The 21,237-nt window shown below is 41.4% G+C and overlaps 1 protein-coding gene across 2 annotated transcripts in view; it reads left to right on the forward strand.

Annotated features, from left to right (window-relative positions):
• Positions 1-21,237, forward strand: part of USP54 (ubiquitin specific peptidase 54) — a 1,958,070-nt gene that overhangs the window by 549,847 nt on the left and 1,386,986 nt on the right. For both annotated transcript variants that reach the window (XM_069240548.1, XM_069240549.1), the window contains exon 7: positions 11,736-11,841. In XM_069240548.1, coding sequence (XP_069096649.1) covers positions 11,736-11,841 — 106 coding nt within the window. The remainder of the gene's footprint in view (positions 1-11,735; positions 11,842-21,237) is intronic.

Genomic DNA, 21,237 nt, shown 5'->3' on the forward strand with positions numbered 1-21,237 from the left:
ACCTCTTAATTTTATCTAGGAGTGTGTTTACATTCCATGAAAGGACTTTTTTCAGCCTGGGGGTTGTGTGGAGCATAGTAATGTGGAAGAGTGTTGAGGGCCTGTAGTTTGGCCCAGAGTCAGAAGTCTCAAACAAGTAAACAATATAAAAGAACCAGAAGGAAACCAAATGCAACTAGAGTCACTTGACCCTTTAGTAAACGTCCCACCCCCCAACAACCCCCCACCCCATACTTCAGGCCCGAAGCATCTGTCGCCCAATGTCCCAAACAAGTTAACACAGCCAGGTTGGCTGCCGGTGGTGTGGAGTGTTGGACCCCTCCATTGATACGGATCGTTTGCAATTAGTGGTTAGTAGAACGTGGCTAGGTACCCTTAGGTGGTAGGTGGTAATGTACACCAGTAATTTTAGATAATCTTAAAGTGGAAGCAGTAGCTTTAGCTGTTCGCCAGAGGCTTTGGGACATTCCTCAACATGAGCGTGAGCTGTCAAAGATTATCGCCAAGATCTACTCTAGTATTGGTCAGGATAGTCTGGGAGCCAGACTTAGTAAACCATAATTACAAGGTAAATCTAATAAGGATTCTACCAAGCAAGCACATGAGGGTTCTAAAACATGTTGGGATAAACAAACACCTAAAATGAAAGGGGAGAATCTCCAGGTTTGGAGACCCCGCCAAACCTGTATCACCTAAGAAATAGAGATAATATGAAAACTCCTGCTAGATAGCAATATACTGATACACACCAATCGCATTTCTTTCAGAACTCACCGGATAAATGCAGAGTGAGAATTGGACAATCAGGTTAGCGAACAGAGTATGTGAAACTAAAAAAGGAGTTACAACACTCATCAGAAGTTTGTTAAAAAAGCAGAGACTTTTCCCCAACAAAAACCTCAATTTATAAAGAAGTTGGCAGCGATTTCTGTACGAAATGCCACTCAGAATGAGAGCTTTACCAAAGAACAGGAAATGGGTACTGGCGCTGCTTGACAGCGCAGCAGAGGTGAAAGCAGCTAACAACTTTTTGGAAGTCGAGGCTGTGAAAATACGTGTCTCTCACCCGACTGAGTGTATACACTGAAAATACAATCAAAGGAGATGTTGAGTGCAGTACTGAAGCTATCTTTTGGAATTGCGTAACTACCATTTATGATATCTTATTGGCCGAAAAAGATTGCCACCAGATTTTGTCCGTAATCTCCCATATGGGGAAAAGGTATTTAAAATGTCTTTCTATCTCCTAGTTCCAGTAAAGCTGAGGGAGGCTTGTGCTATTGATTGGGCATTGGCACAGGCACCTGCGCTGTATCGCAGCCATGTAGGATGGGATACAGATTCTCCCTCCCATATAATACCAATTAGGTTACAACCACACCCTCAACCCCAATATCCTATTAAACATGAAGCTAAAGAACCTGTGAGGGAAATCCTCTCACAGCTAGAGTACAAGGGCGTAATTTAGCCCTGTGTCTCAACAATGAGCAACCAGTTGTTCTCCGTAGCTAGACCAGATCATTCCTATAGAATAGTCTTAGATGATGGGAATTTAAATAGTCATACACACACATTTGCTATTCAACATGCGCACAGTACAGCACTAATTAACAATGTAGTGTGCAAAAAATACAAAAGAACCTTGGATATTTCTAACTTTTTTTCTGCTAAAACATAGCGTAGGGACTTAACAAGCTTTAGGCTCGCGAAAAAGTTTTGCAGACTCCCACAAGGGCATAAAAACAGTCCAGGATTGTTTACAGCTCGTGTTACTTCAATTTTACATTACTTTGGCCCTGGGGCATTGTACTACACAGATGATATCTACCTTACGGATGATGATCTCATTCAAAATAGAAGACTGGTAAATCGCATTATTGTGGGATTTGCTGAATTGGGCTACAAATTTAATTAAAAAAATTAAAAATATCCTTTCTTAGTGTTCTATTTTTGGTATGCGAACTATCAGATGAAGGCAAGAGCCTAGCTCCCCACTTTCTAGAAAATTGCACACAATTGCAACCACCAAACACTATCTAAAAGTTCCAGTCATTGTTGTACTTTTTAAAGGTTGGCATTACTTAAATTCCAGGTTATACACAATACATTAAACCATTATATGATCTAATAAATCCTGACTTTCCAAGTAAATATTGGACTGTCAAACAAACTTGCATTTTCAGAGCATTACAGCAAGACATGCTTTCAGCAAAGCACACACAAGGGACAACAAAACACCTTTGACCATCAGAGTAATTGCTGGTGCCATTAGTTACACCTGTGTAACATTCAATGACGGTGGTCCTGTCCCTACAGCATAAAAATCACATCAGTATTCCACAATTGAACAACGCTTTGCTCTCACTGAAAAAAATTTGAGCAGCGCATAAGGGAGCTGCTTCTGTCCATGCTGGTGTGGCGGCTGCAATTTCTCTTCTACAAGCATCTTACTGGTGTCCAGGTCTATACAAACAGAGCAAACAGTGTGTCCTTTGCTGTGACATTTGTCAGCAAATAAAAGGGTTCCATCATCAAACACCCACCAAACAAACCTCACTTAATTTCCAAAAAAACACTGCAATGTGTGTACCTGGACCATTTATGGTCCTTTGACACCTGATGGTGCATACCATTATATCTTGGTCATTATCGACTCGTGCTCCAGATTTCTATGGTTATGGTGGCAAGGCTCAGTTGGTGCTTGAACTGTTATTAAAGATTTGCAAATCTTTATTGGCACGGATGCAGTTACGGCTTTTCACTCGGACAAGGTCCTGCTTTCACTTTAAGGGTATTGAGGGACACCATGGCTTCGTTAGTGGTCCAACTGGTACTATTCATCTCTGAATCATCCCAAGGGAAATAGTATTGGGGTGCAAATAAACCAAGACTTAAACCAATCCTTACTCAAAAGAGTATTAACACAGGTCGTAGTTGGCTTAATCACCTGTATAGAGTCCAGAGAGCACTTAATAATCTGCCCTGGAGGTCCCTGGGAGGGCGCACCCCTATATGAAGTCCTGTTTGGAACACAATGTATGGTCCAGATCTTGAACATGCATTTGTCGCGAAGGTATCAGATACACCTTTTGCCATAAACAAATGTGTCACTGTCTTTCAGGACTCAGAACAGTTCCATAGCGACAATGCATCTGCCAGTGCTGCCTCTTCTGGAATAAGAGATGCACCAATAGCACCTACCGGCTGGATTCCAAAAGTTGGGGATCTAGTGAGTGAAAAGATTGTTGTGAAAAAGGAGTTTGGTCCTTATTGTGCACCGGTTCCAGTCCTGATAATACATGGTACCAGAACTGTTACTCTACCACCACTGCCCGGTTCTAAAGAAAACCGTTTTGTCTCCATGACAATGTCAAGCTACACCATATGGCTGATTCTACACAGCAAATCTAGAGGGCTCCTGTCCTGACTCCCTCGCACTACAGACCAGGAAATTCCTCTGCAGGTTTTGAACAGTCACAGTGACACTTTCCGGAGCTTGGGGAGGGTGGAAGATGATCTTTCATTAGTACCACTGTCATCTTCTGTGAAAAGAAACATCCAAAAAATGAGCAAGTGTTCTCAAATTCAACTCAAACGAATTGAGTTGTTTACTGTAAACTACCATGGGAGATTTCTGCCAGCTCTCCGCTTCCAAACATGGCTCCAGCCTTTGCGCAAACTGCTTCTGGATATTTTGCTGATGTCAACAACCCTTTTAACCAACTCATCTGCCTCTTCTGCAGCAACACTGTCAAGTGCAAGTAAGATGATAACTTGGCTCACAATTAACTATTTTTTTTTGTCCATGGAACTATCTGTGGGTTTTGCTAACTGTACTTGGCTTCCTTCCATGAATTGAGTTTGTCATTGTCTTTTTCTTATTGATACATGGCCATTACCTTACTGAACGCTCTGCAGCTGACTTGGTGGAATAGGTCTTAAAACCACATTTTTCCTCCTGTGAGGACTGTCATGATTTGTCCCTAGTGAATATTTCAACAATACCAATTCTTGATGGTATTGTTTGGGATAAAGTTTATTTTGATATGTATGGCCCGACCGAGGTTATTCAAATTCCATATGTATTTAAACTTTCCATGAATGATGTAATAACACCTGGAGGTTTTTCTGATGATTGGGATGTAAAAGCAGTTGATTGTATGCTCTCTGAGCTTCAACGTTTCACTGTATTTGAAAGTGAAGAGGTTTTTCAATCAAAAGAAAATTATGGAGATATGTTCTTGTTAGACCTGACAGCCTTAGGGTGGTCACCCCTAACTTTTTGCCTGCCTCCCTCCACTTTTTGGACACTGTTTTTGCTGGCTTTTAGACTCTGCGGACTTTACCACTGCTAACCAGTGCTAAAGTGCATATGCTCTCTCCCTTTAAACATGGTAACCTTGGATCATACCTGATTGGACTATTTAATTTACTTATAAGTCCCTAGTAATTGCACTATATGTGCCTAGGGCCTGTAGATTAAATGCAACTAGTGGGCCTGCAGCACTGGTTGTGCCACCCACTTAAGTAGCCCCTTTACCTTGTCTCAGGCCTGCCATTGCAAGGTCTGTGTGTGCAGTTGCACTATCACCTCGACTTGGCATTTAAAAGTACTTGCCAAGCCTAAACCTCCCCTTTCTCCACATATGTCACCTCTAATGTGTGCCCTAGGTAACCCCTAGAGCAGGGGGCTGTGTGGGTGAAAGGCAGGACATGTACCTGTGTAGTTTACATGTCCTGGTAGTGTAAAACTCCTAAATTCATTTTTACACTACAGTGAGGCCTGCTCCCTTCATAGACTAACATTGGGGCTGCCCTCATACATTATTGAAGTGGTAGCTGCTGATCTGAAAGGAGTAGGAAGGTCATATTTAGTATGGCCAGAATGGTAATACAAAATCCTGCTGACTGGTGAAGTTGGATTTAATATTACTATTCTAGAAATGCCACTTTTAGAAAGTGAGCATTTCTTTGCACTTAAATCTTTCTGTGCCTTACAATCCACGTCTGGCTGGGTTAGTTGACAGCTCCTTGTGCATTCACTCAGACAAACCCCAAACACAGGGTACGTAGCCTCACTTGCATACATCTGCATTTTGAATGGGTCTTCCTGGGCTGGGAGGGTGGAGGGCCTGCTCTCACACAAAGGACTGCCTGGCAGACAGGTTTGAACTGAAAGGTGGACCTGGTGCACTTCTTAGCCACTCCCACACTTCAAAGGCACATTTGGGTATAAAACAGGGCCTCTGCCCTACCACCTCAGACACTTGCTGGAGAAGAAATCTGAACCAAAACCTGCATCCTGCCAAGAAGAACTGCCTGGCTGCCTAAAGGACTCACCTGACTGCTTTCTACAAAGGACTGCTGCCTTGTACATTAATGCAACTGAAGAAGAGCTCAATGGGTGGATCCAGAACGGAACATTTAACACATCGTTTTCTTGTCCTGGCGGGTGGATATTATGGCCAGTAGATACAAACGGTTGTCATGTGCTTTTTTAAACTCCACAGGAGGGTTTAGAACTATTAGACCAAACCCTTGCTTTGTGTCATCACAACACTCAGGTATAGTAACCACATACACTGTATTGAAATTATGCCAGCAGTGATTAAAAGATTCCTCACTAGCTGCTGTTAAAGAACACGTCAGTCTCCTGTCAAACAACACCGACTTGCAGGATTCCCTCTTAGGCCCCAGAAGACTAATTAAAAAGCGTTTCTTATATGCAATTTACAATGAAATTTGGTAACTTTCCCAACAAGAAGCCACTGCCCAGTTAAGGCAAATAGATCAAGATAATTCACAGAAAGCATTAGCTGTTGTAGATGATGGGGTTAACACCCTGACTGACCGCATATACATTTTAAATAATATAATTTAATCTGCAATAGACATTGTACATAGTGACAGGTCATTTTTTCAACATGAACAGAGCCAACTTAGGTCCATTATCCAGTTAGGTTGGACACTACAAACATTTAAGTCTGGTTGCGTTCCCTGGCAATACTTTAGCGCAAAGGACATTTTTTCAGCACTTAATCTGACTCGACAGCAACAAATAATGGCTAAGAAAGAAGGGATTTATGTTATGCTAAACATCGAAAAGTTAGAAAAGTTGCCTTTTACTGTGGCTGAACTGCCAACTGCTGAATGGTTAATACACGGGGTTATCAATCTGCCTACTTCAACACTGCAATCCACATCTTAGTTAAAACACATTTGAGTGGGCAGAATTGAAAGGCAAGGAGATAGTAACATTCATGAGATGTGGGAGCTACCCTTTTCACACAAATGTCTCAAAGGCATAAAATAGTTATTTCTTAGCAGCAGTGAATGCAAGACTTCTGTGAGCCATTCAATGGTTTGTAAGCAGCTGTCCTTGCACAGGGTCTGCAACACTTTGGCAACAAATTTAGCTTGCTATCTGAAGGGAGTTCCAGTCCCCTGGATTAGATCATTGTACCAGGTGCTCTCTAATGGAAGTTATGTGCTCCTTAATAGTCAGAGCTGTTGAGGGATGCAAGCTGGAATTGCTTATGTAGTTTTGGTCTCCCAAATTGTCACATGTTGCGGTAATGTCCTCCCCCACGCAATAGATGAAACTAACAGATATCTGGCCTTATTGCTACTTAAAATGTGAATTTTAAGTAAAACAGACTAAAAGCTCTATTGTTCCAAAAACCTGTGGTGCTCACACCTGCAGGCGAGACCTATGTGCTCTAGGTAGTGAGGTCATCTGCAGAGATACAGTCCCTTTTAAATACAAACTTTCCGAGACACTTTGGTGAACTCTTTGGACGCGTCCAGTACTACAGGGATTGTACATTTTTTTAAGGCTGCTGGTTCTGTTAACACCTACTCCTCTATATTTGGCATAATACCTTCATCCATGCACTCAATATTTTTGAGTATTTTCAGAGGATTTCAAATTACTTTGGCTATAGTAAGTGGCATCTTGCGTGCTGTTTTTTATTAGCAGTGACTGTCCCATTGCATCAAGGAGGACTGATGGCACGTCCACCAGTGCAACTGTCATGAGCGCATGATGCAGTATTTCAGAGCACCACTTCTAGGAGAACTGGTCTCTGTCATTTAGACCGAATTTGGATTGTGTGCAGCCCGTGTTTCGGTGCCTCTGTGATTTTTTGAGTCTGCACTCGGTTTGTCTTTTTACACAGTGCTTACTTTTATTTGACACTGACACTGATCTGTTGATGTACTCGTTGAGGCTCATTAACAAGTATGCGCATTGAGGGTGCGTCTGCTACGGGAAGCCATTTATGAGCTGTCCTTCGTGGATCATGTGGGTCTTTCTTTATCATGTGGCACAACACGGAATGCTGCTGCCTCTGCTGGATCTCAGGCTTTGGAACTTGAGTGCTCTTTCGTTTTCTTTGGCACCGATATCACATTACCACCTGCTGAAGTGCAATATTTCCTTGATTCAATTGTCCTGGCTGTGATTGGAGATTACAAAATGACACTGAACTTTTATTCAACTTTATTGATGCCCTTCCTAAAAAATTTAATTGTCTATTTCAGTTTTTTCTAATTTGCCTGCTTAAGTATGTTTTGACTTTTCACAGTTAACATTAATGTATTTGTTTTGAGTGATGTATTTTAGTTGCTTTTAATTTAGGAACTATGCTGTTTTACCCACTTTAAACCAACAAGGGGAAGGTGTAGGGAAGACATTTTAGTTGCGTTCTGGGGCATTTTAGAAAATAGGCCTGCTGCTTGTGCCCTTTAGCCTAGTTAAATTTCATTATGTTCCATTTTATTCTTTTAGAAACAATCACATTTGTGGTGATGTTTTATTCATCTCTGTCTTGCTGTTCTTTTGCCTAGGAATGCATTTACATTTCTTAGCACATCATTCTTTCAATCTGTGCTTTGTTCAAGGCTGCAACAAGATAGGGTAGCTGGCACAAAGTAGTACATTACATCTCTAACATTTCACAGAAACATACACATTTTTACGTGGGGGCACTTTTCTCAGAACACTAGCCGTATTATTATAAAAAATCTCTCTGCCCCCTGTACATTAGAGGGAGGTTCCAGCCAGATGACTGCTACCGCATGCTATTTGACTTCGCTACAACTGCTTGCTCAGACTGTTGATTCCCTGGCCTATAGGGGGAAGGTGTCTCAATGGACAACAGGTTTCTTCACTATTGCCATATTGGATATGGGGGATGATGTCTTTCCAGGGGTGGGGGAGGGTCCTGAAGGCCAGATTAGGGCTTATCCTACTGTGCTCCAACATATAACATTAGTGGCATAGGTAGGAATCATACATCTTGCATAATGACAGTATGGTGGGACTTTGCTTATGTTTCCCTTTTCTTGTCACCATTCTGTTTTTTTTATGTTAAATCGTCCAATATATTGCAGTCCATGTCTGTTTATCTTGAACGTAGCTGATTCAATAAAACTTATTGAAACATTTTCTGCATCTGTTTGACTTTGCATGTGTGAGATGAATGTAATTGGGAGAAACGGATAAGATCCTATCCACTACAATGTTCCAGAGAGGTCTCAATGTAATTCGCCCTTCTGCCAAAAATCACCCTTGCTCTTGGGCATAGGTGGGGTGCTGCTAGCTGGTCAGAAACGGATTGGGCTGACGGTTGGTGTGGGATCGAACTCCGTTACCAACAGTTCAGGTGATGCTGCCATCCAAATCCAGCAGCCTCAGTGGTACAGTGAGAGCCAACGCAACAGGGGCACCTCGTATAGTAATTGGGGTACGTGGAAAGGGAATTCTGAGCAATGAGGATTACCAGTAGGTAACTGAATCATTAGACACACAGTGGCTACCCTGTAATATTATACTTCTATAATGCTTGTGGTGTGAGTTATCATAAGAGCATGATGATATGTACAAGGCATGTTGTTTGAGTCATGTTCCCTACCACTTATGTGCAGGTGTTGGCCAATGGCCAAAACCCACACTACTTCTCTGGGGCCTGACATGAGGGAGGGGTATAAAAGACCGTCTGGTGGTTTGCACCAGAGGAATTCCATTTTAAATTTAGCTTGTGTTGCTGGGGAAGAGCTTTCTAAGGAGTCTGAATGTATTTATTTTTCGTTTTTATTTTGTAATCATGATCAGCACATAAGGTGCACTGATGTCATTGCATCTAATTGAGCCAGTGCTCAGGGCGTATCTCAGCCCCTTAGGACTGATAGTCTTTGGAGAGGTATTGTTGGAAAGGGAAGAATTTCCTATTTTGTTAGTATCCCTGCCCAGTGGATCCCCTTTTGGGGATCACCACAGAAGTCTGATCCTCAAGCAGGGATCTATCCACTAGACAATGGGGATATGTAGAATGACCCATTAGGTAAGGGCTTGTGCTTCCCCCATCCCTCAAATATGTAAGTCTTTCTGCCCCCTGTTGGCAGATGAAGGGTGATTACTCCCAATCTGTCTGAAAGCCCACTAGACGCCAGTGAAAAATATTAGAAAAAATATAGGGATAAGGGCTGCCCACCACAGGCTTGGCTATCCCCCCCCCCCCCATCGCCAAAAGGGAGGGTGAATGGGGGCAATTACCTACAATCTGCAAAGCCCATTAATCACCAAGAATTGGTAGGAAAACAATAGGGGTGGGGCTGCCCACCATGGACATGACCATACCTCTGCCCCAGAAGTGGCAATAGTGTCTTTCTGCCAATTCCCTCCCCCACCCACCGGGGGCAGATATAAAGTTTGTCCCAGTTGGGAAGTTTGCCTCAAATCTGTCCCCTTAGAAAGCCTACTAGACACCAGGGATTTTGCATGAGGAGCAAAAGAAAGGAGGGCAGGCATTGCACTCTGTCATTTGACACCCCCTCACCCCAAAAGGAGACAAACCAGTCTTTCTGCCCCCCCCCCTCTTTTTTTGGGGGGGGGGGGCAAAGAGGGAGTTTGCCCTCAGTTTGGCCCTGAGGGGCAGAAAGTCCACTGTATGGCACAAATGTTTTTTAAACAAAATAATGGGGTGGGTCTGGCGAATCCTGACATCAGACCCTACTTAGACACCTGGGGGAGTCCAGAATAGTGTCCTTGGTGTGGATCCCATTACATTTTCTTACCCACAATGCCCTGCAAACCTCAACCTTTCCCTTGCATTTATGTCACATAAAATTCTGGAATCTACAGGAATCCAGAAAATTCCTATCACCCAGCGTCCCAATAAAAATGTTGCCTCACTTGTGTTGCTGGGCCTTGAACCTGCAAGAAGAATGGATCAAACCAGGGTTAAAGGTAGTCCTCACAGGGGGAGGATATAGGATCCAGTGCTGTGTGAGGAAATTGCTAGTCATAGATACTCAGAGTTTTTCAATAAGGTTGAATCTATTGCATGGATTGCTTCTGAAAAAAGTTACATTCATTTCCTTACAGAACACACCATTTCTCTGGTTAATACTTTTAGGTCTTTATGCCATTATACAATTGAATGCAGCAAAGCAATGAAAGAAACAATTCCAGAAATGGTGCATTACAAGCTGAAAAGTGAACAGTGATAGTTATTCTTATAGTCTTGTCCAAAGCTTCTTCTCTGGTAGCTCTGTTTATGAAATCGGTATGAAATGGTGTTCAACCCAGTTAGAGATGTAAGCAGAAGAACTTCCTTTGCATCAGGAGTCATCTGCATGGTATTATTTTCAAGGAAGGTACCATTTTGCATGCTGTTAGAAAATAACACGACATCTAAATTAGATCCCAGTACAGGTGGTAAGGGCTGCCAATGTTTTATTTTGTCCAGAGAGTTTATACGTCAGTCAGATGGTTTGCAAGTACATGTTCTGTATACATGAAAGTGGAGCATCAGTTTCTTATATCTTGTTTAGTGGCGGCCAGTAATCTTAGCAGGGAGGGAGGCGGAGGGGACGAAATCCCACACATACTCACACCCATGCATTAACACTTGCTTGTGCGCACACATCCATTCACAACACTCACTAACAAATATTCATACATACACCAAACATTAACATTATTAATAAACACACTTACCTGTGTCTGTCCCTCAGGGGTTCCAGGAGGGTTGGGACTGCTGCCTTCTGTCAGTGGCCGACCTTAGGTCAGCCAGTGAGGGGAGGCAGCAGTCCCTACTCATCACAGAGAGACATGGGATCAGTGAGAGTTTCTGACCCCAACCCAGTCTGTGACGAGGTGTCACTGATTGACACGAAGCCATGGGCACTTCAGGGCTTAAATGTAAAATGCCCAGGTCCGAAGCAGTCAGTGGTGGGGGAGGGCCTAAAGGACCTTTGCTATGCTGAGGAGGTCTTGCCAACAGGAGCTGTGACATCCTCAGCCCATCAAAGTTCAGCATTAGGCAGCCAGGAGCCCTGGACATTTAGCCCATTTCTATCTCCTGGCTGCCTAACCTAAAGATAAAAGGTGTCTGTCAGGCTGACCTTTGTTCAGCCTGACAAACACTCTTCTGGATGGGCAAAAGGTGAGGGGGATTTGCCCCTCGGCCCCTGTGGACCAGCTACGGCTGATTTTCTCTCCATTTGGTGATGAGCATGGGACTGGGGTGAAATTTGTCTTCGTCTAGTTTGGAAACTAGCTATGCAAATCTACCATGGGCGTTTTGGAAGTCAGAGGCTAATGTTAATGTTTGGGAACAAATCAGACTTTGCAGGCTACCTTTTATTATACGAGTCTAATTTTCTTCATTTTCCTCTCCATTTTCTCCTCCTGTCTCTCCTTTTAAATAACTCTTTAAACTAAAATGAAGCAATCAAGCAATTAGCATGCTGGAAAGACGAGAAAAACCAACCCCGAATATGTTTGGAGAACTACTACAGAAGGCCAGCACTATGGGAGACTTAAGGAACTGCCCGGTGAGATCAACATACCTACTTAATTTGAGTTTGCTCCTGGGTGAGGTGACTGGTGTTCTAGGTCATGAAGAAAACATGCAGTCTCTTGGCACACATTTAGGCAGATTTAAATAAAATAGTCAGTAACAAAGAATTCACAATTTATAGGAGGGATCTCTAACTGGAATATAATGTACATATACTGTTTTTTCATTCATGTTTAAATTTACAGTGTAAAGAGCAAAACATGGTGTTGCCTCCTGAGCAAGCATACTAAAAAAAAAGGAATTGAGGCCACTCAGTTTTGTTCTTCAGCTATATTTAGGGCAGTTTCCTAGTGAAATTGGTATTTTTTTCATCCTTTCCTCTTCAGTTAATTAGTTATGTGTATTTGTTTTGGCATCGCATTTATATTACTGTATGTGTAATCAGCTTAAATAGATTGTGTGCTATGCTTAAGGTGTGTGATGATGATTTCATTAAGAGTAACAAAAACACCAAAACAGGCTCTACAGAGTCAGTTTCAAAGGTGTGCATTGGATGTGGTTCCTAGTTTGGATGAAAACGTTTTAAAACTAACCCTTATGATCAGTACCTGTACTGTGGTACTGAGAATGTTATTTAAAAAAAATCCTAAAACTTCTGTTTCAGGATTTAAAAAAAAAAAAAAAAACATTCAGTCCCTTCTTTGGGTGTTGCCCAGCCTCCAATCCAAGACCTGCCTCTTATTCTCTCATTTTTTGTATATTTTATTTTATGTATATTTATAAGTGCAAAATTTGCATTGGTCAAGGTCTCTTGGCACTATAGACTAGTGAGCAAACAAAACCGCAAGTAGTGATAAATGATTATTAGTCTTGGGTGGAAAACAGCCATGAGTTAAACTTTTATGGAATTTCACCTTTCCTTGATCTTGACGAAAGGCAAGAGAGAATGATTTCCATATCTGGGCACTGAAAAACGTAAGTTGTACGCTTCAATGTGGAATAACAAAAAGCAAATTAAAGGTGGGTCTAAGGGATTTCTTGGGAGTGTAGTGTAGAACATTTAATCTGCAACTGTGGCCCATTAAAATACACAATGTGATGCATCATACAGAAGACTTTAAAGGTAATCCTCTTATGTACAGGTAGCCAGGGTAATTGATGTAGTAATGTTTTGCCTTTTTTCTTTGAGTGCACAGCTGTGAATACAATGTATTTTTCTGTTTGATCATGAGAATATTCTTCATTGATGTATCTGGACATTGAGGTGATGAGTATTTGTTAATCACCATTTATAGTGTGCAGTGAAATGTTGATGTCAATCAAAGTCCACCAAGGATCTTCGGGTGATTTTTCTTACAAAGAGCTTTGGGAGCCTTAGCTGCTCCTTCACTACCACCAACAAAAAATGTCACAGTGGCTTCATCTGGAAATTCAAAGGTCCAGATAGGAACAACTTCTAATCACCCATTTGGGAGTAAGCTAGGAGCTGACAAAGAAGACTGTAATGGGGCAATGGCACAGTGCGATTTAAATGAGTTGGAGAAGGGAACTAATGCGCAGGTATCTTTTTTTCCATTATCACCCAGCAGGACATTTCATGGCCCTACAATACATTATATAATGCCAGCTGCTATTTAAACACTGCTTGGGTTCTCAAGTGGTGGCAACAACTGACAATTTAGGAGCACTAACCAGCTAAGCAATATGTGCATCTACCGAAGTCTGTCCTTCAATTGGGACAGTCTTGAATAGTGTTGGCTACACTGGGAAGGCCAAGGATCCAGAGCACCTCAGGTATTGTACATCTGGGCAGAGAGGAATAGGAATAGTGTGATTCAGTTGGGAAATAATTATCTTCATTGGAGTTTCCTTTCAGGCAAGGGACTTCTTCCTCTATATCTGAAAGATGTAAAATGTTGATATGATGTGCGCTGCAGACCTTAGCACAGAAAAGAGAGAACATGGTTTAGCTTGTAGGCAAATGCATGGGCACAACCCTTGAATTACTCACCAAAGCATGCAAGCCAACAGACTTAAATACAATACAGTTTTCAGTAGGCATCACCTGCAGACATTTTCCTTTCATTTTATAGCCAATACAACATTATTGACTTATTCTTTTGTGGTAAAAATAAAAACCTACTGCTATCTTTCATAGACATAGGCCTTGTGTTATGTAGAATGTCTTTGACCGGCAAGCAACTAAATCAATAAAACCTGATACCTGGATCAATGTGTTTAGAATTATTTTCAATGTGTGGAAATCAACAGTGTTTCTGGCTTTAACGTGATTACTGTGTTTTGGATATTTTTACTCTTCTGTGCTTCTACGCTATGGACCAATGTTTGGTAAACACCTGTATGTGTTAATTCCAGATGGTAAAATTGTATTCAATTTTTTTTAAAGAAAGTATTTGGACTGCCAAGATGGAGTCCTGTGCTTTAGTCATGAATCTGGTTGCTGCTGTTATTAGGTAGCACTCAACAATGTATCCTGTTTAGGAAGGTTTTTTTTGTAGCCTTAATGTAGGTACACTGGTATTTCTGGCAGTCTCTTTGCTGCCCACACACAAATCTTAATTTGTGCTTGGATGTTTTCTTAGTCAATACACTACCTTTCACATCCTGTGCCTTTCAGTTGGGACCTTAACTCAGAACTGATGCCTGTAACCTTTACATACACCTTGCAAACCCGCATTTTTCCAGTATTTCCTCCTCCCAGAGTCCCTAGTGTGGATTCTTGGGGTACGTGCCCAATCCAAAGGTGTTATTCATGTCACTATGGAAGTTCGAGAGCAAGTGCAAATGGTGCAAAATGGACCTTTAGCTTCGGGCCAGTCAAAGAGATGACAGTTCCACCGAAATTACTCTTTGGAAAACGCCAGGAAATTACATCTTTCCATCATATAGATTCTCCTAATCATATTGTCATTCTAGCACTGTCCCGTTTTTGTTTCCATAATCCATACTTCATTTGGAAGACCAGAACAATATCCTTGTTAACGCATCCCTTTATGACTAATTTACTCACTTTGGGACTCGTTTTAGGCCAATGAATCTTTTGACCCTGATTGAAGACACCTTAGGGCGAGATAGCTAATCAACATGTCAATCAGTACGTCAATAATGTCATCAATATTTATTAAAACAATGCAATTTACCTTAGTCAATGACATTTAATAAAACTCAGGAACACCATGACCATTCAGTCATGAATAACCACACTAGAATTATATGAGTTTTTGTGGATTTTATTCCCTATTGATTACAATTCTACTAGCAAGTTTATTAGTCTCAAAACCAAGAAACAATTGGCATAGTCACAATATGGAAACTCTGATAAGATTTCATCAAAGCAAGAATCACAAACATCAGAATATAACACAGCATCAGCATAGGTTATTCTAGCAGAGTATCATCATCACGTTATTCAACAAAGCTTAAATTCAGTCATTTGTCTATTTGCGTCAGTTTAGTGAACCCCTCTCAACGAACCTCTAATTAGCATTAGCATGTTGGGCTTCATGCAAAACAATGTAGTAACATCAATTTGGAAAACATCTAACTATGGTCTCCGTCAAAAGAAGCAGTTGGTACCTAGAAAGGAAAAGCAAACAGACAATCACAATTTCATTGTCATATAGTTACCCTCCATTTGGGGTCAGCACTCAGGTTCGATCTTCGTCCTCAGGACATCAGTTGATTCGCCATCAGGGATTCAGCAATCGGGTAAAAGGGGCACTTCCCTCATAAGGAGGTAAAGTGTAAACGGGCAATCTAAGGGCAAGGATGGTAAAATTAGCAAGTCACTGATCAAAGTGACAAAGTCTCTGGATCATAGCAAATCGCATCAGCATGTCCCACAACTCTCTCCTATCCCTCCTGTTCTAAGTATCTGCTTTACTTCCTGGTGTCAAGGATTTTTATCCCCTTTTCGTTGTACATTCCCCTAACATTTGGTTGGACAAGGGGTTGCACCCCACTATCGTTAACCAATTAACTTCACATTAGCTCATCGAATTTGTCACCCCATAACAGTTCTCACGTATTTTATTGGTCCTTATGATTGATGTCTTTAGCAGGTGGAATGTCCGGTATGATTTCATAGTCTTGTGGTCATTTGCACATCTTCGGTCAGTGGCTCCATTGTCTGTACCGGTTCAGGCGACCTTGTACCTAAGACTGGTCTACAGTGTTGCATTCAACTAAAATGTTTCTATAAGCAAGTCGAATTTCATGAGAACAGATCTACTACTGTTACATTTAGCTTCTAGTTTAGAGAAAAAACAAGAGTTCATGTCCTTCAGCAAGTCAGCACACTGTACGTTAGAAAAACACATTTAATATGAGAGCCAGGCAGCTAGGCCTCGACTCATGCTAACTAAAGGCCTAGTGTTTTATTTAGCAAAATCTTAACATATAACTATTATTAATGTAAAATCATACCATAACATATCACTTCAACATTATTAGTCAGTTTCATTAGTCCTCGTGTATATTGGTGGCCATTCCCCGTGGGCACATTTCAAATGCATGTTATTGCAAAACACATTAATACAGTTTCTATGCAGCATTATTACACATTAGTGCATAAGCATTTCATGTTAATATAGATTATATAAGCTACGCTCTCTCATCCTTATCTTCTCGGCTTTGCTTCAAATTTTGTTATCCTTTGGAGGATTACTGGACTCCCAAAGAAATTACTAACATGGCACCTCTCTCTTCTGGAATCATCATTCTCCTCCAGACAATACCACTTTGGATCAAGCCGTCTCTGGCATTTTAGAGAAACCTAAGGAACTCTTCTTGCCTCTTCATCAGGAGTTGGATTGTGCTATTCTCATTGAGCCTAGAGCAGTTGTTCACTTTGGTAGACTATATTCCCTCAGACTCTGAGAAAGAAGCCCTTGAGCAAGCACTGGACCCAGCTATCTTTCAGCGTTTTATAGTTCATGTTTTTCTGACATGCTGAACTACTTTGATGTGGTCTATCTCAATGACATCTTGATATTTTCCAAGGACCGACAATTTCACCATTGGCATGTCAGACAAGTATTAAATAGACTGGGGCAAAATCAATTATTTAGCAAGCTCGAAAAATTTGAATTTGACTGCCCTGAAGTTGAGTGCTTGGGGTCCCACTTAACACCAGAATATCAATGGATTAAAACAAAGTCTCTGCTATCTTATGTTGGCCATCTCCAACTAATATTTAAAACCCCAGAGCTTTTTAGGGTATGCCAATTTCTGTACTTAATTTATTGAAGATTTTGCTCACCTCTCTTTTGACGTTACCCGAATGTTAAAGAAGGATAAGCTCAGTGTGGGCTTTTGTTAGGATAATCGAGACGAAGATTCCTTTGTCAAATTAAAAAAAAAAAGCCTTCATTCAAGCTCCAATTCTTCATCATCCAGTTCCAACAAAAAATTGTATTGTCGAAACTAGTGCCTTAGTGTGCCATTGGAGATGTATTTCTATAGCTACACGAAGATGATGGACTAGAACATCTGACTTTTTATTTCTCCCATGTACTATCTGACTGAGCAAAACTACTCTGTTCTGGAAAGGTAACTTCTGGCCATGAAAAAGGCTTGTTCAGATTGGACACAGTTTATGATGGGAACGTGTGAATCATTTGCGATGAGAACAGATCATTGAGACTATCAATGTCTCTGAAATGTGCAATGCAAGAACAGTCGCCAGGCTTATTGGACTTACTTTTTCAATATTGTTATACATATTTCTGGCATTAAGAACATGCTTGCAGATTTCTTTTCTTGCTGGTATCCTAAGTCTCCTGCCACCTATCATCAAAATCTTCTTTCCCCACAATGAATCACTCGTACTACTCAGTCTTTTCTTCAGAAAGTGCAAGTTGCTTACTCAGCATTACCAAAGGGCCTGATATAGAGTTTGTTGGATAGGTTACTTTATCACAAAAGGGACGAATGTTCCGTCTGCAGTATTATGATCTCCATAGGCTATTATGGGATCGTAATACTGCGGACAGGATATCTGTTACATTTGTGACGGAGTAACCCCCTCCCTCCAAACACTAAACCAGGCCCTAAGACTGAATGCTACACTCTCCAAGGACTAGTACACAAGGTTGATGAGTTGGTATAAAAATGAAAGAACTTGTTTGTACCATCCAAAGCATTGTGACTCGAGGTTTTCAGGATGTCATGAGCTCATGCTAGACTTTTATGTGGCGGCCTATACTGAAGGACACAGAACTTTATGTCAACATCTGTTCCACTTGTGCTCAACATGAGTTCTCTCACTCTCGACCATCTGGGCGTCTTCGGCCACTACCTGTTCATCTGGGGTCCTGGCATACCATCTCTACTGACTTTATTATAGCTCTACCACCATCTGGAGGAAATTGTATCATTATGATGACAATTGATTCTTTTTCCACATTTGCACATTTTACTGCCTTAAAGAGATTGCCCACTGCCAGTAGCATTGAACATATCTTTTTCCAAGAGATTTTTCATTTAAATGGGCTCCCTCAGGATATTGTTTCTGACCGTTGTCCACAATTCATTTCCTATGTTTGGAAGTCATTGTGTAGATCCCTTCAGATTGAGATTGCCTTTTCTGACTTTCATTCTCAGTCCAGTGGTCAAACTGAACTTCTCATCCAGGATCTAGAGCAGTATCTCCAATTTTTTTGTAATTCTACACAGAGTGTTTGGCCTGCATTATTTCCCCTGGCTGCATTTTCTTATAGTATTTCCCAATCAATCATGGCTTTCCCAATTACTTAAGTCATTTCCTACGATTTAGGTATTTTAGGAGATTAGATCTGCCTTGACTTTGCATCACAAGGCTTTGTCAGTCTTGTTGAGAGTACTTCGTCTCCTAGCTGATTCCTGAATCCTGGTTACAGTTCCTGGTTTTACTTCCTTGAGTTCGATTAGTTCTTGGTCCACGTTTGGTGCTGTCTTTTCCTGGATTCCAGATCTTCGCTCCAGTTTATCAACAGTCATCTCGTGTTTTTTTGCCAACTTGGTTTTTCCTCCAACAGGGCCCTTTTCTGGAAAGCACAATATGCTTTGGTGCTTCCTTGTGTTAGTGGTATCATGGCTACTGGAAAGAGTTGCCCATATCTTTGGCATACCAAGTCCTTGAATACTGGGGCTTCCTGCTTACATAGTTCTCAAAGGTTCACAATTAGGCGTACTTCTCCTGAACCTCAATTCTGGTGTGAAGAGCCATGGGTTGAAGTTGCATGGTGCCACCTGGTGGCGATGATGACCATCTGCTGGGGAAAAGCTTAGCATTTTTGGGTAATTCTGACCCTGGGGAATATTCTGGAGATTAGACTTTGTATCCATTGGAAATACCATTAACTGTAGTACCATATAGTTGAGAATTAGGATGAGAGAGAGAGAGAAAATATGTGTGTGTGTGTGTGTGTATATATATGTGTATATATATATATATATATATATATATATATATATATATATATATATATATATATATATATTTTTTTTTTTACCAGCTGCCTCCATTGGGTAGTTATAGATAGGACCACGTTCTATGGGGAAAGCTTTCTTTGTATGCCTATAACTTTAGCGTCATTTGATGAATCTTCACAAGACATTCTAAAAAAAACCGGTCTCATCCACCTTAGCTCCTTCCTGGAAAGTTTTGGGGTGATCTGTCAAGTGAGGCCAAGAAAAAAAGGGGGGTTCCCCATTCTTTTTTCCATAGCAAAATATAACAGTTATAACGGAAAATCTGCTGATCAGAATTACACCAAATTTGACAATCAGATCTCAGTCTCGACAGCTTGCTTTATGTGACTGTTAAAAATATCTTCAGTAGTTTTGGAAAAATAAAGTTTAAAAAATGTCTATTTCATGCTGCGGAGGATCCCCAGAGTCAACAGAGCTTGAGATAAGGTCTGATTGGCTGACACCACATAAAAGAAGATATGGCGGCAGCCATTTTAGAATTTGGGGACTCAGTCCCCTGTCTTACAAAACAGATAAAAAACATATAGGGAACAGTTTTTAACCCCCTGGGGTGGAGCGGGGCCCAGGAGATGGGCCATTTTAAAGTTTTTTAGGGAAGGGTCATGCGCCTCCCCCCTCCGTGTCTTCAAAACGTGCTGGGGATGCCATAGGGGTACCTAGGGCCGGTACCTTTATTATGAGAAAGAGAATGCACAATCCTCCTCCCCAAGCACGGAAGAGGCCCGGGGACCGAATCCCCTGGGGCCAAACAGATATATATTAAGATAAGGTGTCCCAAAAAGTGTTTTCCCCATTAAATTTCAAAACCTGGAGAAAGCTATATCTGGTTCCAGAAAGCATGCGTTTTGTGAATTGGTGTAGATATATATTAGTACTTTTTGAAAAATTAGAGTTAAAAAATGTGGTCTCTTTCACACTACAGAGTTACCAGTAAAGCCAACAGATCTTGAGATAAGATCCAATTGGCTGCCACTAGATCAACAAAGATATGGTGGCAGCCATTTTAGGATTCAGGGACTCAATCCCCTGCCTTAAAAAAAATGTGGAGGAAAAAAACATAGGGTAGGGACCCAAAAACTATAATTGTTTTTAAAATGGCGCCTCAGATCTGCAGAATCGTGGATTTAAAAAAAAAAAACAGAAAAAAAACACTGCTTTCCATCAACCAGCAAGCTTAGAAGAGGCCCCAGGGACCCCATCCCTTGGGTCACACATAAATTACAGGGTGGGTGATATCCTCCGCTTTGCCTTTCATACTATAAGCAGTGAAAAATGCTGCCCCTGCCTGGACGTGAGCAAAGTGATTGAATCAGATCCCGTCAGCACTCAGTATGCTGCTTTCCAGGGAGGGGGCAGTGGCCCCAATAAAAGATACCTGGTGGGTGGTCCAGGTGGGTACATTCCGGTAGGGGAGCCGGGGCAGAGGGCACAGGACTCCGGGGTTTCCATGGGAAAATGCTATGGGGTGCCCTGGATGGGCACCACAGTTGTCAAATAAATAGGGCCTCTTGCAGGGAGATGGCTGGCAGGGTTGGGCCTCGGGGCTCCACCCCCTATCAAAAATGTAAAATGTGGGACCCTGGGTTGGCACCAAGACACCAAATCTAAAATACAAAAATAGAATAAATTAACAATAAATTATTATTCACTGCACCCAACACCACGGCAGGCCATTTTTTCCACTCTCACAGATTGTAAGTAAAAGCTACTTTACACCAGGAAGCAGCCTACCTAATAGCCACATATCTGCACAGCGTGATTTTATGTTGTTGCACAGATTTAACCCCTTGCTTCCTGGTATTGATTAAACACATTTGTGAAACAAAGATAGGTGAACAATGCTATGGCATAAACCATATATGCAGCGTATAACATGCTATTACCATGGTTTAGGGTGGAGAGTGACATCAAATATACATAAGTGGGCACACAATAA

Source organism: Pleurodeles waltl, chromosome 6, assembly GCF_031143425.1.
Source record: "Pleurodeles waltl isolate 20211129_DDA chromosome 6, aPleWal1.hap1.20221129, whole genome shotgun sequence".
In the NCBI taxonomy this organism is placed as follows: domain Eukaryota; kingdom Metazoa; phylum Chordata; class Amphibia; order Caudata; family Salamandridae; genus Pleurodeles; species Pleurodeles waltl.